This window comes from Suncus etruscus, chromosome 7 (genome assembly GCF_024139225.1).
Source record: "Suncus etruscus isolate mSunEtr1 chromosome 7, mSunEtr1.pri.cur, whole genome shotgun sequence".
Lineage (NCBI taxonomy): Eukaryota > Metazoa > Chordata > Mammalia > Eulipotyphla > Soricidae > Suncus > Suncus etruscus.
Genome location: NC_064854.1, coordinates 104,447,979 through 104,462,803, shown reverse-complemented (window position 1 = coordinate 104,462,803; position 14,825 = coordinate 104,447,979). Strand labels below are relative to the sequence as shown.

General features: G+C 39.1%; 1 protein-coding gene across 1 annotated transcript in view; it reads right to left on the bottom strand.

Moving 5' to 3' along the window:
* Positions 1-10,466, bottom strand: part of TAFA4 (TAFA chemokine like family member 4) — a 165,211-nt gene extending 154,745 nt beyond the window's left edge. The window contains exons 1-3 of the mRNA XM_049777670.1: positions 10,406-10,466; positions 8,632-8,755; positions 2,040-2,074 (exon numbers count right to left, since the gene is read on the bottom strand). Coding sequence (XP_049633627.1) covers positions 2,040-2,074; positions 8,632-8,755; positions 10,406-10,466 — 220 coding nt within the window. The remainder of the gene's footprint in view (positions 1-2,039; positions 2,075-8,631; positions 8,756-10,405) is intronic.
* Positions 10,467-14,825: the final 4,359 nt, after the last annotated feature.

Sequence of the window (14,825 nt, the reverse complement as noted above, 5' to 3'; positions counted from 1 at the left end):
TAAAAAAGAAAAAGAAAAGAAGAGGGGAGCTGGTATGAAGAGGCTTGTTTGTTTTTTTGGTTTTTGTTTTCTGTTTACATAAGCATATCAAGTATTGAGGAAATTCCCTTGGCCTAAGAGATACAGGATGTCTCCACCATTAAAGCATACTGTCATGAGTACGACTACAGGCTCCGGACCTGTTCATTGTCGAACCCCCAAAGTCTTTCTTTAGGGTGCCAGGAAATGTTCTGCTCAGTTGTGGTTGTCAAAGTCAGTCCTCTGTAATTAAAGATCTTGGTTTTTACACAGATCCTAGGATGAAGTCTTTCTTTATGGTTCCAGAAGTTCTGCTGAGTAACAGTTGATGTAGTCAGTCTTCTGTGTTTAGTGATCTTGGTTTTTGCACTGATCAAAAAATAGAGAATACACTACATTTTAAAACCTGAGTATAGGGGCCAGAGAGATAGAATGGAGGTAAGGCATTTGCCTTGCATCCAGAAGGATGGTGGTTCGAATCCCTGCATCCCATCTGGTCCCCCATGCCTGCCAGAGGCAATTCCTGAGCATAGAGCCAGGAGTGACCCCTGAGTGCTGCTGGGTGTTACCCAAAAACCAAAAAAAAAATCTGAGTATACACGCACAAAGATATATTTTTAATACTAATGATATGTTTTAAGAACTGTTTTAGAGATAGTAGGTAGATTCAATAAAATATATCATGAAAGTTCAAAATAAAATTTAGATAAAATAACCAAACAGGTTATCCAGTCAGCGATATAGTCTATCATTTATTTTTTTTCCTTCATTTGAAAAAACCTTTCAGCATTCACAGAGCATCTTAATTTCTTCCTGTGTTTTGACAGTGATTCAGATAAAGACTTGATAGGACATTCCTCTTTTTCAAATTTAAATGAAAAACATCTCACATGTCTGATGCATTACTACCAGACCCCAAGCTTTAGCATATTTCTGTGTTAAAATTTTCACATGAGAAACCACTAACTGAATTTTCTTTAGGCATGGGGAAACATCCTGGTAGCATGCTTCTAGAAGACATGTGAGGTCATAATTCCATTATTCTAACCTGCAGATTACTTCACTCACACTTTAGGAGACTTCTAAAGTAAGAAAACAGAGGATGGGGCTGGAGAGATAGCATGGAGGTAAGGTGTTTGCCTTTCATGCAGAAGGTCATTGGTTCAAATCCTGGTATCCCATATGGTCCCCCGAGCCTGCCAGGAGTGATTTCTGAGCCTAGAGTCAGGAGTAACCCCTGAGTGCTGCCGGGTGTGAACCAAAAACCAAGAAAAAGAAAAAAGAAAAGAAAAGAAAAGAAAAGAAAAGAAAAGAAAAGAAGAAAAGAAAAGAAAAGAAAGAAAGAAGGAAGGAAGGAAGGAAGGAAGGAGGGAGGGAGGGAGGAAGGGAGGAAGGGAGGAAGAGAAAGAAACAAAGAGAGAAAGAAGAAAGAAAGAAAGAAAGAAAGAAAGAAAGAAAGAAAGAAAGAAAGAAAGAAAGAAAGAAAGAAAGAAAGAAAGAAAGAAAGAAAGAAAGAAAGAAAGAAAGAAAGAAAGAGAGAGAGAGAGAGAGAGAGAGAGAGAAAGAGAGAAAGAGAGAAAGAGAGAAAGAGAGAAAGAGAGAAAGAGAGAAAGAGAGAAAGAGAGAAAGAGAGAAAGAAAGAAAGAAAGAAAGAAAGAAAGGAAAGAAAGAAAGAAAAGAAAGAAAGAAAGAAAGAAAGAAAGAAAGAAAGAAAGAAAGAAAGAAAGAAAGAAAGAAAGGAAAGAAAGAAAGAAAGAAAGAAAGAAAGAAAGAAGAAAGAAAGAAGAAAGAAAGAAGAAAGAAAGAAGAAAGAAAGAAGAAGAAAGAAGAAAGAAAGAAAGAAAGAAAGAAAGAAAGAAAGAAAGAAAGAAAGAAAGAAAGAAAGAAAGAAAGAAAGAAAGAAAGAAAGAAAGAAAGAAAGAAAGAAAGAAAGAAAGAAAAAGAAAAAGAAAAAGAAGAAAGAAAAAAACAGAGGAGACTGAGAAAAAAATTAACTGTCAGTCCTGAGCTCATGGCCTTACCAGTAAGAAATGAATCATCATCATCATCATCATCCCTACAAAGAAGAAACACAAGTAAAGCCTGACATCATGACCTGCATTTTAACAAAAAAAAAATTAATACATGGAGAATAAGGTAACACAAAGGCTAGAGATTTGTGCTTTGCATGTGCAGAACTCTTACTCTATCCCCAGCACCACATGACCTGGTGTGGCTCTGGAGCCCCCCAAACTTTTCAAGGCTGACTCTGGTGGTCCCCAGCACCACAAGGCCTAATCATCATCACATCCCTAGGCTCAAGCATCAAAACTATTCAGCCTTCTTACGAGGAGTGGCCACTGAGCTGGTAATACCCTCAAAATTAGTACCTGAGACACAGACTTATTGTATGATCCATTGGACTTTCAACCTCTAGCTAAAATAATACATGAAAACACATTAATATATTCAATTCCCAAAATACCTTTGATAACTGAGCCCAAGAGAAGAACAACAAAACAGCAAAATTATCTAGACCACAAGGCCTTTGTATATGCCATTCCTTTTGTTTAAAGCCACACACATCTTTCTGTCCTCCGGCTCAAATTCCATCTCAGGACAAGTGTCATTTCCTTAAGGAAGTACCCTCTCAATCAGAGTAAAATTTCTAAATGTTTAGTGCCAGGGATATAGCTCAGTAGTGGAGCACTTGACTTCCACGTGTGACAACTGGTTTCAAATCTTGGCATAGGAAAAATAATAGCAATTTTAAATCTCTAACATTTAGTCTTTTCCGCTTGACTCTTCAGAACTGCATTTTAATAGTCATGCGGGTCTTCCCTTTAGGACAGGACAATCTAGGGACAGGATCATATGTCTTCTCCCAACACTGCTTCTCATGTCTCTCCTTTAACACAGCACTAGCAGAAAACCTAGCACATACCAAGCATTCAATGAATATTTGTTGAATTCCAAATAAATTTGAAATCCTAACCTTAATCAGAATTTCTAATCTCCTTCCTTGAACAAATTTGGTTTTTCAATCAGTTTCCTCCTGGAGGCAAAATTTGTAACCAAAGACACTTTCCTAGGTGTGAACCCAACTCACTCCAACTACTTTCACTGCAATCATGCCCAGCTCCCACCACAGCGCAAGGAAGGAAAGCAAGGAAGCATCTTAGCCACCTCTGGTTAACACAAGCCATCCTGGTGAGGTTTTCTCTTTCTAAAGCTTAATATTGAGACAGAGAGAGTTGTTCTAGATAAAGCCATTGAAGGCGGCAGATATAAAATCAGTAATTGTGGAATGGCCGTTTTTCTTCCATTAGAAGGGGAAAGGAAGCAAGCTGGCCTTTGGAGAGAAGAGATAGGCATAGATGAGCAAAGAGGAAAACAAAAACAAAAACAAAAAACAGAAGCTCTTGAGAGCTTTAGGGCTGGGTGCCTTAAAGGTTGATCCTTTTTTTTTTTTTTTTTTGCCTTCACAGATCTGCCTCCAACCCCTCCTGTGGATTTCACAAGAACTCCTAACACTTTTCTTTATATTTTGTTTTGTTTTCTTTCATTTTGGAGAGACACTCAGCAATGATAAGGGGTCGCTCTCAGGCAGTTCTGGTAGTGCTTGGGGGATCTGGTAAGGCTTGGGGAACCAAATGAGATGCTGGAGATCAAACCTGGAATCAGCCATATGCAAACCAAGTACCCTTACTTGCTGTGCTAACTCTCTGGCCCCTCTTTTCACTTCTCTAAAAGTCATCATCATCATTTTTATCTTTAATCCAACTCGAATGAATTTTTAAACTAAGTAAGAATATAAGCATATATTTCTTCTGTAGGTAGAGAAACTGAGCACCCAGATGCTACTTTCCTGGGTTTACCCTACAGATGTAACAGTAAATGCTAGACTTCATGCCCAGTTCTGCTGACACTAAGCAACCTCTCATACTGTCCTAGCTATGTGGTATCTGCTAGCCACATGTATCCATTTAAATTTAGATCAACTTAGGGCTGGAGAGATAGTGCAGCAGTAGGGCATTTGCCTTGCAAATAGCTGATCCAGGACGAACCTTGATTCTATCCTTGGCAGCCCATATGTTTCCCCAAGCCAGGAGCAATTTCTGAGCATACAGCCAGAAGTAACCTCTGAGTGTCACCGGATGTGGCCCCAAAAAAAAAAACAAAGATAATTAAATTTAGGACAACTTAAAATTAAATATTGTTAAAAAGAATTAAAAATTGTGTGCAGCAGTCCCCACAAATACAATTTTAAGGGCTCAAACTCTCCATGAAATGAATGCTATCACACTAGACAGTACAGCTGTAAAACATCTCTGCTGCAGAAGTTTTATTAAAAAGTACAGTTTCCCTGAAGGGATCAGTTCTCTTGTTTGAAAAATATGAAACAAATGGCAGAAAGTGGGTCTTAAACAATTTCCTATGCACTTCATTACCAGGTAGGTCTTTTAGCCAATCATTTGGTTCCCTTCTCCACTGTGCCATGTTGTTTTCAATAGGAAAATCTTGACCTCTCCAAACCTTCTCAAGTTTTTCTCCCTGGAAATGTAGTTGAATTAGGCTACTTGGATGATGGAGGACTTTAGGCATGATACAGGAATGGACTCTCTAAAGAACATCTGCACAAGTTGGAGCTATCATGAATCACACCAGCATTAACTACTGATGCAAAACACTAGTTAGTTTCCAAGAGCTTTTGATGAATTAATATGTGAAATCCTCCACAATGCTTTAAGGTGGAAGATTCCCACTCATCATTTCCATTTTACAGAGAAGGAAAAATTGGGTTGCCAAGAATGTGACTTCCCCTACCTACATGGAGTCCAAGCAGCAGAGCAGGAAATAAAACTATGTTCTAAGTGTATCCTCCCTCACCCCAGAATCCCACTGCTTCACTGACACCAAAATACAGGCGTCTACCCACCCCCTAACCTTTCACTTCTAGAACTAATTTTATCAGCCAAAACCTTTATCATTCACACTGTGTGTGCATATTCAAATTACAATCTATCCTGAAGGGCTTCCTCTAATACTCTTACCTGCGTGTATGTTTTTCTCTATGGGTATATGAATTTTGCTGGAAGACTTTTGATGTCAAAATAAAAAGCGAGCTTGCTCGCCCATTATGCCAAAATAGCAATCAGCAACAGATCCTGCTCGAGAAAACCTGACAAACTAGGTTAGTAAAATCATTTTCCAAAGTATTTTCAATCTAATAAGTAATTTCAGACATCATTGGTTCTCCCAATCAATGGCCATTTCTATAATAGATGAAAGGTAGCAACCACAACAACCAAAAAAAGCAGAGACAAAAGTCCTGACAGATAACATTACAGCATCACTAATCTCACCATCACACTTATCTAAACTATAATATCTGCAATCATGGTGCTGGACAATGCTTTCTTCAACCAATATTGGCCAAACTTCTTTCATAAAGCAAATGTTAAAATAAAAAGTTCCCATACCTACTAGCAAACAGGAGTTTCTGCATTGAACTTTAGACAACTGAAAATCCTTGTGACATGAATTCTGGTGAGAGAACAAAAATGACATCTTTCTTTTCAATAACCTCTATTGGAAAGTCATCATTTCCTTCCGTTATGAATGTCAGCAACCAAACCACAGGTAATATTTAGCAATTCCAATGACTAGTTCACAAATAGAAACCACATGGTTTTTCTCGGGTCACTTTACAGTTTGTTGCAGACAGCTAAAAATATAAGTCCAAGGCAACCTCACAGCTAGAGTTAATGAACCTGTAGATCAGAATTGATTTAATAAATTGATGCAGAAGAAGTGCTCATTCTATGTTCCAAGATGTTTTAAAACTTTGATCACTATATTTTGGCATAGTTGACAATTCAGTCACAGTTGCCTTCTCCCAGCCCTGGAAATCTGAACTTATCACCCATCAACACTGTTAGTATTGACATAGGAAATTTCAAAGAAAACTGACAGATGAAGCAATAGTTTTTTGTGAAAGGCATAAACCAGTCACAAAAGCACCAGGAAATAGTTACAGAATGGTTTTTGGATAACTTTTTAAAAAAAACAATTTGTCCTGGATAGAAAGCACCACCATTTCAAGTACTTCTTGCAACCACTATCTGTAAATGTATTCCAACTTGTAAGTGTAGAAATGGCCTCATTATCCCCACCGAGGTCCTTCAGAAACCCTATTTCAAAGCAAGCACCTCGTGAAAGTTAGTCTGCAATCTAAAAAACAGTGCTATAAATATGCCTGCTCTAGGAAAGCAATGGCAGGCTGGATCCATGACTGGGGCTTCCAGAAAGAAACTGGAAGATCTTGGGGGCAGCAATTGCTCAGTGAATAGCTATAAAGAAACTTGAGGTGAAGTTCCTAAGACATTTAGGATAAGAAGTGGTCAGAAGTCAAGACAAAGACATCCTTTTAATCATGAAAGAAATTTGAAGAAATACTTGCAAATATTTGTTGAGGGGTTATAAAAGTTTTCCATTTACATGGCAATGGTCCATGCAGGTTATGACAGAGGGCAAGGCAAAAAAGGAAGTAAAGTTAGTTAAAGTGAATGGAGATAGACCAGAAAGACAATATGGGTGGGGGCTTGACTTGTGCATAGCTAACCCAGGTTCAATACCTGGCATCCATAGGGTCCCTAGAGCCTGCCAGAAGACTAAGGGCTCAGTCAAAGCAGAGCCTGACCCAAGGAGAAAGATTTTAAAAAAATGATTAAGGTTGCTAAGGGGAGCAATGATAGCTGTTTTCCACCCAGATCTCCCCATAAGCACAGACAATAGTGCCAGGATAGTCCACTGAAGGTCCAATAAAGGCAGAGATCCAGTAGGTTTCCAATGGGACACTAATTCCCAGCCCTGATGTTGTATGAAAAAAATAAAAAGATAGATCATGATTAGTCAAAGCTAAGATATGAAACTGGAAGTGAATCTAAACTTGTTCAGGATGGGCCTTTGCAACTCAGGGGTTTTAGGGATAGAAAGAAGGTACAAGATGGATCTGCTAACAATGGCAAAAAGGAAAGAGTGATTTTTGGTTCTTTTATCTTAGTTTCCTCTGTGCAGAATTAATTGATATGCTACCAAAAATTTTCTGAGCATCAGTAATGTGCTAGGCACTACCCCCAGGCAATGAACACAGAGATGGACAGGCAGGCAGAATCTCTGCTTCCTACACTTGTTCTTTAATAGGTCATCAGGAAAACATGAAAAGAGTAAGTACTCAAGATATTGATAAAAAGGAGCCATAAAATGAAGTTCCAGCTCTCTCATGAAGCTCACCACAATGAGTGATGAGGTTAGTTAGAGAAATAACTACATTGAGAAACTATCCTAACAATGAGAAAGTATGAGGAAATAGAAAGCCTGTCCTGTCTAGAGTACAGGCAAGGGTTGGAGTGGGAAGGAGAGAGATTTGGGATATTGGTTGATGGGAATGTTGCACTGATGATGGTGGTGTTCTTTAACATGACAGAAACCCAACCACAATCATGTTTGTAATCAAAGTGTTTAAATAAAATATTATTTAAAAAAAAAAGAAGCTCAAAAAAATAAAAAAGTAAGAGTGATGAATAGAGGGGAAGTGGACTCTTGAGTAGTAGAAAGCAGGGACTGTCATTTTTGAATTGATGCCATGCATGAAAAGAAAAGAATCATTCTAGGATAAGAAGCCAGTCTGGAAAAGAACAAAGGTTTTTGAGGGATTTTTCAGCATGTTAAAAGGCCCCAGGGTGGGCCAGAAACATAGTACATGCAGATAAGGCCCTATCCTTGCAGGCAGCTGATCATGGATTGATCCTTGGCATCCTGTATGCACTTCCAAGAGTAATTCCTGAGTGCTAGGCCAGGAATACCCCTGAGGATCACTGGGGGTGTGTACCAAAAACAGCATGAACAACAACAACAAAGGTCCAGGGAACAAAAAAAGGTCACTAGATAGTGCAAGTGTCATATCAAGATGGTACTGAAGCATGTTTATACAATCACAAGTTTGGGGGGGGGGAGAGCAGCACTATGAAGATCGCTGACAGGTTTCTGAGCATAATATACAATACAGCATGTTCTCATCATGATGACTTCCAGGCCTAATCACAGTATTTTTTTTTATCTTTTTTCCCTCCCGCTACATTTTTACTCACAGATCACTGAACTTGGAATTTTACTAACTAGGCTCAAGCCCAAGCATCAATCCCAAATTAGACAATTTGTTCATCAAAAGTAAGACAACCAAGTCACATCTCATCTGATGGGGGGGGGGGATTGAGGTGATAATGAGCACACAGGAAATTAAGGTGCCAGAAATACAGCTTTGTTGTACTCAGCATGTAAAGAAGCATGCTAAAAGGCTGCTCAAAAATCAGGTCTCCTTCCTCAAAATGGTGAATGAATGTGTGTTAGTCTCCTCTGTCCTGTATATTCATATATTCATCCCTGCAACAGAAAATCAGGTATTGATGTTCACATGTCTCTCCTCTGAACACCAGAAATGAAGATCATGCCAGGTGACTGCCCTTTCATTTTAATTTATTTAGGGCCTTTTAGCCTTGAGAGTTTCTGTGTGCAAATAATAATCACTGTTATTACAGAGCTTTGACTTTGCATTCACTATGCACAAAATACCGTGCTGAATATTTGGTGATATCCATGAATTCACTGGAGTCAGGGGCAGCTTTTGAGGCAGGGGACTTTTCCTTACAGGCAATTTTAAATACAGCAAGATTAAGAATATGGCTATGGTCAGAATCTGATAAATAAGGAGGGCTAGGATTTAAACCAGTTAGCTCTCCTCCCAGAGATCCTTCTCTCAACCATTAGTTCTAGTGCTTCTCAGACACTCTGCATCAGAGTGTTCTGAGGTTGCAAGTCAGCCTTTCAAAAAGGCCCTGTTATCTTATGTAGAGCTCAATGTAATCTTAAAACCAGTTGTCCACAAGGCATTACAATCATCCTGAAAGGGACCTCAATATATTAGTTTTAACCGAAAGAGCCAGAGGGGAAAAAGGCAAAAGAAGCCCATTTCAGAGCAAATGATCCTCCACTAAATACTCAAAATAGACAAAAAAATATTAATTTTCATTGTCCAAACAGAAGTTGGTGACAAATAAATGCACTAGTTCTTTTGGTGGGCCACACCCTCAGCATTCTCCTAGCTCTCTGCTCATAAATAACTCCCTGGCAGGCTTGGGGGGACCATATGGGATGCCGAGGATCAAACCTAAGTCAGCAACATGCAAGGCTAAAACATCCTACACATTATACTCTCCGGCCACAAACAACTATTATTCTTAATATACTAGATTCCTATTTAGCTGGCTCCTTTAAGGTCACCTACTTTGAGGAATGCCAGATGCTCAAACGAAAAATTATTTCTTGAGACAAATGTCAAAAAGCCTAAAGAATGAATTACGTTAAGCCAAAAGAAAATAGGAATAACTACAAAAGGGCTATTTTTGTTACACTCAGGATAAGGAGAACAACAGGAAAACATAGGATTCCCCTGAAAAGAGTAGCCTGATTCTTAGAGTGACAGCCAGGGAAGTCATTCAACTTCCAGTCTGCTTCTGTGTTCTGTCAGGGTGGTGTGTCAGGGTGGTGGCGCAAATGGTAAGGCATCTGCCTTGCATGCACTAGCTAGGACCTCCTGTGGTTCAATACCCCGGCATCCATATGATCCCCCAAGCCAGGAGTGATTTCTGAGTGCATAGCCAGAATAACCCCTGAGCGTCACCGGGTGTGGCGAAGAAAACAAAAATAAAGTGGGGGAGAGAGGACATTAGGTCAATAGAACTGAGTCCAAAATAGGTACTTGACTCATCAGAGGGTTTGCACTCTCTAAATGAGTTCAAGCCTCCAGGCTCTGATGAATTAAACCTCATGTTATTGATTGCACATAGGCTTAGGTGCTGGAAACTGAAGAATATGATAAATAGTAGGTGTGCAAATGAAAATAAGTAAAAATAGTTATTTTGCCAGTCATAACTCAGTAATAATTATGAGACAAATTCCCAGACAAAATTCTAGAATGCCATTATTAACATGTTGAAGAGTTGGGAGGTATATAGGATGCATACTTTGAGCAGCAGAATTGCTTAGAATCAGCATGGATTCACTAAAAATAATCTATACCAAGTCATGTTCTTTACCTTTCTCAACTCTGAGAAATCAGGGCTTAGAGAGAGCCATGGCCATAAAACCTGTAATACAAAAAATCTTCTCACTATTCTTTTAAAAATGTCAGTGTAACTGGTAGATAGTATAGTACAGGTGGCAATATATAGCCTTCATTGGCCATGATCCTGGTTCAAATCCCCAGCACCCGGAAGGAAGGAAGGAAGGAAGGAAGAAGGAAGGAAGGAGGAAGGAAGGAAGGAAGGAAGGAGACGAACGAACGAACAGAACGAACGACGAACGAAACGAACGACGAACGAACGAACGAACGAACGTTGTCTGGTCATGATGAAAATAAGTAGAGGGGCGATGAGGTGGCGCTAGAGGTAAGGTGCCTGCCTTGCAAGCTCTAGCCAAGGAAGGACAGCGGTTCAATCCCCAGCGTCCCATATGATCCCCCCAAAGCCAGGTTTCTGAGCGCTTAGCCAGGAGTAACCCTGGCATCAACGGGTGTGGCCCAAAAAACAAAAAAAAGAAAAGAAAAGAAAAGAAGTAGAACAAATTACACACTAATAGTGCTCCTATCAGGATCAGAGCAGTAGCACAGAGCAGTAGCCAACCCAGGTTCAATCCAGCATCCCATTTGGTTCCCTGAACCTGCCCGGAGCGATTTCTGAGCTCAGAGCCAGGAGTCACCCCTGAGTGCCACCAGGTGTGGCCCATAAACGAAACAAAACAAAATTAAAAAATAGTGCTCTGTCAAGTCACTAATAAAATATATCTATTTCGGGCCCAGAGAGATAGCACAGCGGCGTTTGCCTTGCAAGCAGCCGATCCAGGACCAAAGGTGGTTGGTTCGAATCCCGGTGTCCCATATAGTCCACCGTGCCTGCCAGGAGCTATTTCTGAGCAGACAGCCAGGAGTAGTCCCTGAGCACCGCCGAGTGTGGCCCAAAAACAAAAACAAAAACAAAATATATCTATTTCAATACAGAATGTAGTTTCTAGTGGAATGCCACTGGGTCCTACCCAGACCCTGTCCTGTTGATAAGTAGATATATTTTTTAACTGTTTTTATTTTTTATTTATTTATTTTGGGTTTTGGGTCACACCTGGCAGCACTCAGGGGTTACTCCTGGCTGTACACTCAGAAATTGCTCCTGGAAGGCTCAGGGGACCATATGGGATGCCGGGATTCAAACCACTGTCCTTCTGCATGCAAGGCAAACACCTTACCTCCATGCTACCTCTCCGGCCCCCGATAAGTAGATACTTAACAACAATTTTGATGCCAATATTCCAAGTTTCCATTCAAATTTAATAAAGACTAGGAAGAAAAGAAATTATAAAATGTCTGAAAAAAATGTTAATTCCAGAAGTGTTCTAATCACGGGCTGGAGATAGTATAGCAGGTAAGGCATTTTTGTAGCAGGTTTATTTTTTCCAGCAGTCTCTATGAGCCCCTGAGCACTGCCAAAAGTGAGCCTGAAGTGCAGAGCCAAGAGAGAGCAATGAGCACTGACAGGTGTGGCCCAAAAACAAAAACTTAAGTGCACCATACCATCAAAATCAAAAGAAGATTAAATTCTTCAGAGGTAAATGCTAAGTGCTGTTAATCTTGGGTACAAAACAAGATAAGAAGACCAGCACAAACTATGCTCTGTAGCACAAAAAAAAAAAAAAAAAGATATTCATAAATACCTTAATTGGTTTCAAATTTAAAATGATTAATACAATATGTTTGCTAAAATTGTGACTTATATCTTATTTATAAAAGTTTATGGGGCCGGAAAGATAGCATGGAGGTAAGGCGTGTGGCTTTCATGCAGAAGGATGGTGGTTCAAATCCCAGCATCCCAAATGGTCCCCCTGTGCCTGCCAGGGGCGATTTCTGAGCATAGAGCCAGGAGTGACCCAAAAACCAAAAAAAAAGTTTACTATTTGGTGGATCTGTTACACTAGCAATCTAGGGGGCTATGAGTGGAGGTACAGGACGCATGCTAGGAACTATGGTGGAGGGAAGTCAACACTGATGGTGGCAACAGCCCTAAATCACAGTAACTATGTTACTGAAATACATCTGTGGAAAACTTGTAAAAAAAATTATTTAAAAAGTTTACTATTTGGGGGCTACAGAGATAATGCAGTCGGTAGAGTGCTTCCCTTACACATGGCAAACCTATGTTTGATATTTGGCATCATATCTGGCCCCCTGAGCAACCATCAGAAGTGATCCCTAAGCACAGAGCCAGGAGTAAATCCTGAGTACCACCAGGAATGACCCTCTAAAAAGCTTACCATTTAAAACTAGAAAATATTTCAGCTATACTTTGTTTTAAATGTACCCCAGAGTAAAGATATCTTATTATTAGTTCGATTTAAGAATGATGTGGATGAATCAAGGCTTATTCAGCTTCTGTGACCAGAATAGAAAAAGAATTCAAGACCTACCTGACCACATGTCAGGTCTGAAAGGTCTGTATATTCAATGAGGCAATCACTACCCATGTCTGGCTACTGAACTCTTGATATGAGACTGGTATAGTTCATGGCTACTGTGTTAATGTGAACAGAGAGATAGCCAAATGGTGGGAGTCAGCAGGAAGATTGCAGTCCTTAAAAACAAAATACAAGGGGATGAATTAGCATTTAATATCTGAAGTTCAGAAAGATATAAGAAATATTCCTTGGAGGCTACCAGGAAGTAAGAAGACAGGGAGAAATAAGTGTTTATTATGATGGTCATGCCATTTTTATAAGATAAGAATCATGGTCATTATATTCATTCCCTTTTAAGGAAAAACTCAAAAAAGAGTTCTGCTGAATAACAAAATGAGTCAATCATTCAATGAAACAGGAAATTGTTTCAAATTGTCCAAATTGAATACAAAAGCCTCAAAGAAAAAAATAATAATTCCAGTCTGAAGGAGAACACAGGTATAGCTGACCAACAGTATGGAAGTATGTTTACTCCTAGCTTGCTAAGATTTGCTAATATTTAAAATCCCTTGCTCAGGTATTTTATACACTTTCAACAATGAATTAACATCATATTTATAGTGGTTAAAATCACTTAGCAATGAATCATCACAAATTTACTTTTACTATTTATTTTCTGATAATTCCATTTATTATTGTTTTAAGTTCTGTTGGAGTAAGTAATATGAAATAATTTTATTTCATTTGATTTTTATCATTTTACATTAAATTATATACTAAAGAAATGCATTATGTATTTTATAATAAGTACTATTCCATATTGTTTATATTCCAAGGGTTAAGGTGGGGGATGAGAGAGAAATTGGGGATACTGGTTTTGACACTGGGGACAATACTGGTGTTGGAACATTGATTGCCTGAAACAACTCTATTATAGACAACTTTGTAAATTAAAGTCCTTTTTTTTTTCTTTTTTTGGGTCACACCTGGCGGCGCTCAGGGGTTACTCTTGGCTCTGTGCTCAGAAACCGCTCCTGGCAGGCAACGAGGACCATATGGGATGCCAGGATTCGAACCACCATCCATCCTGGATCGACTGCTTGCAAGGCAAACGCCTTACCGCTGTGATTTCTCTCTGGCCCCAAATTACAGTGTCTTAAAAAATTAAAAGAGAAATAAAATTTTAAAGAATGGTAAAGAAGAGACCAACATCCACCAAAAAGCAGCTAGATAGCCAAAGGTGCTTTCAAACCTACTAAGATTCATCTACACATCATCAAATGGAATTCGGTTCAAATTATGATATCTAATTTGTTGTGGTCTATATTTATCTATTGCTGCATAATAGATGCTACTCAATTAGTGACTTCAAACAGTACACAGGAACTGTTTCTATGAGCAAAGTTCTGAGTAAGTTTTAGCCAGTCCTCTGCTTAGGATCTCATGAACATGCTGTTGATGTTTACTGTCTGGTTTCTCATCTGCAGGCCTATCTGGGGGAAGAATTCACTTTCCCTGTGTATAGTTAATGATAATATTCATTCTTTATCCTATGGCTCTACAACTGAGAGCATTTTTTCTGGCTTGGTACAGCTTCCTTCAGTTGGTAGCGGTCATCTGCATTTCTTTGCCACAAGGCTTCCCCAACATGGAAATTTCTTTCTCAGACTCTAGTCTAGAGCAAGACTGATAGGAAGAGAGAAAACACACAATATAACAGAAGTATCTGATCACCTTCGCCAGTTTCTTTGGTCAGAAAAAAGTCAAAGCCCACCTTCTCTAAAGTGAAAGCAGTTATATAAGGTGTTAAAACCCAGGAAGCAGACATCATACAAAGATATCATCATGTTTGTCTACAATAGCAACCATCATGTCTGTCTGCAACAATGACCTTGGCATATCAGTTAGCATGCTCCAGCTTCTGCTTATAAAAATGAGGCCACTAATCACACAATGAAGTCATTATAAGCACATTTAATATACAAATTCACCTTAGAATGTAAGCAGGGTTTGTCTCCACAATAGCATTTAAACCTCACAGCAACAAATCGAGTAGGATAGATTTAGGTTTAAGAGGCTTAAGATTAAAAGAGAGGCAAGCCACCCTTTAAGCCAGAGAGAAACAGTTAAGAATTCTCAACCCATCATCCATTCTATAGAACTTTGATATTCTAAACAAAATTTATTCCACATCCATTTATTCAACAAATTTGAATGCCCAGATTCCTGTATATAGTTCTTCTGTTCCTTCCTGCGAACTAACTCAA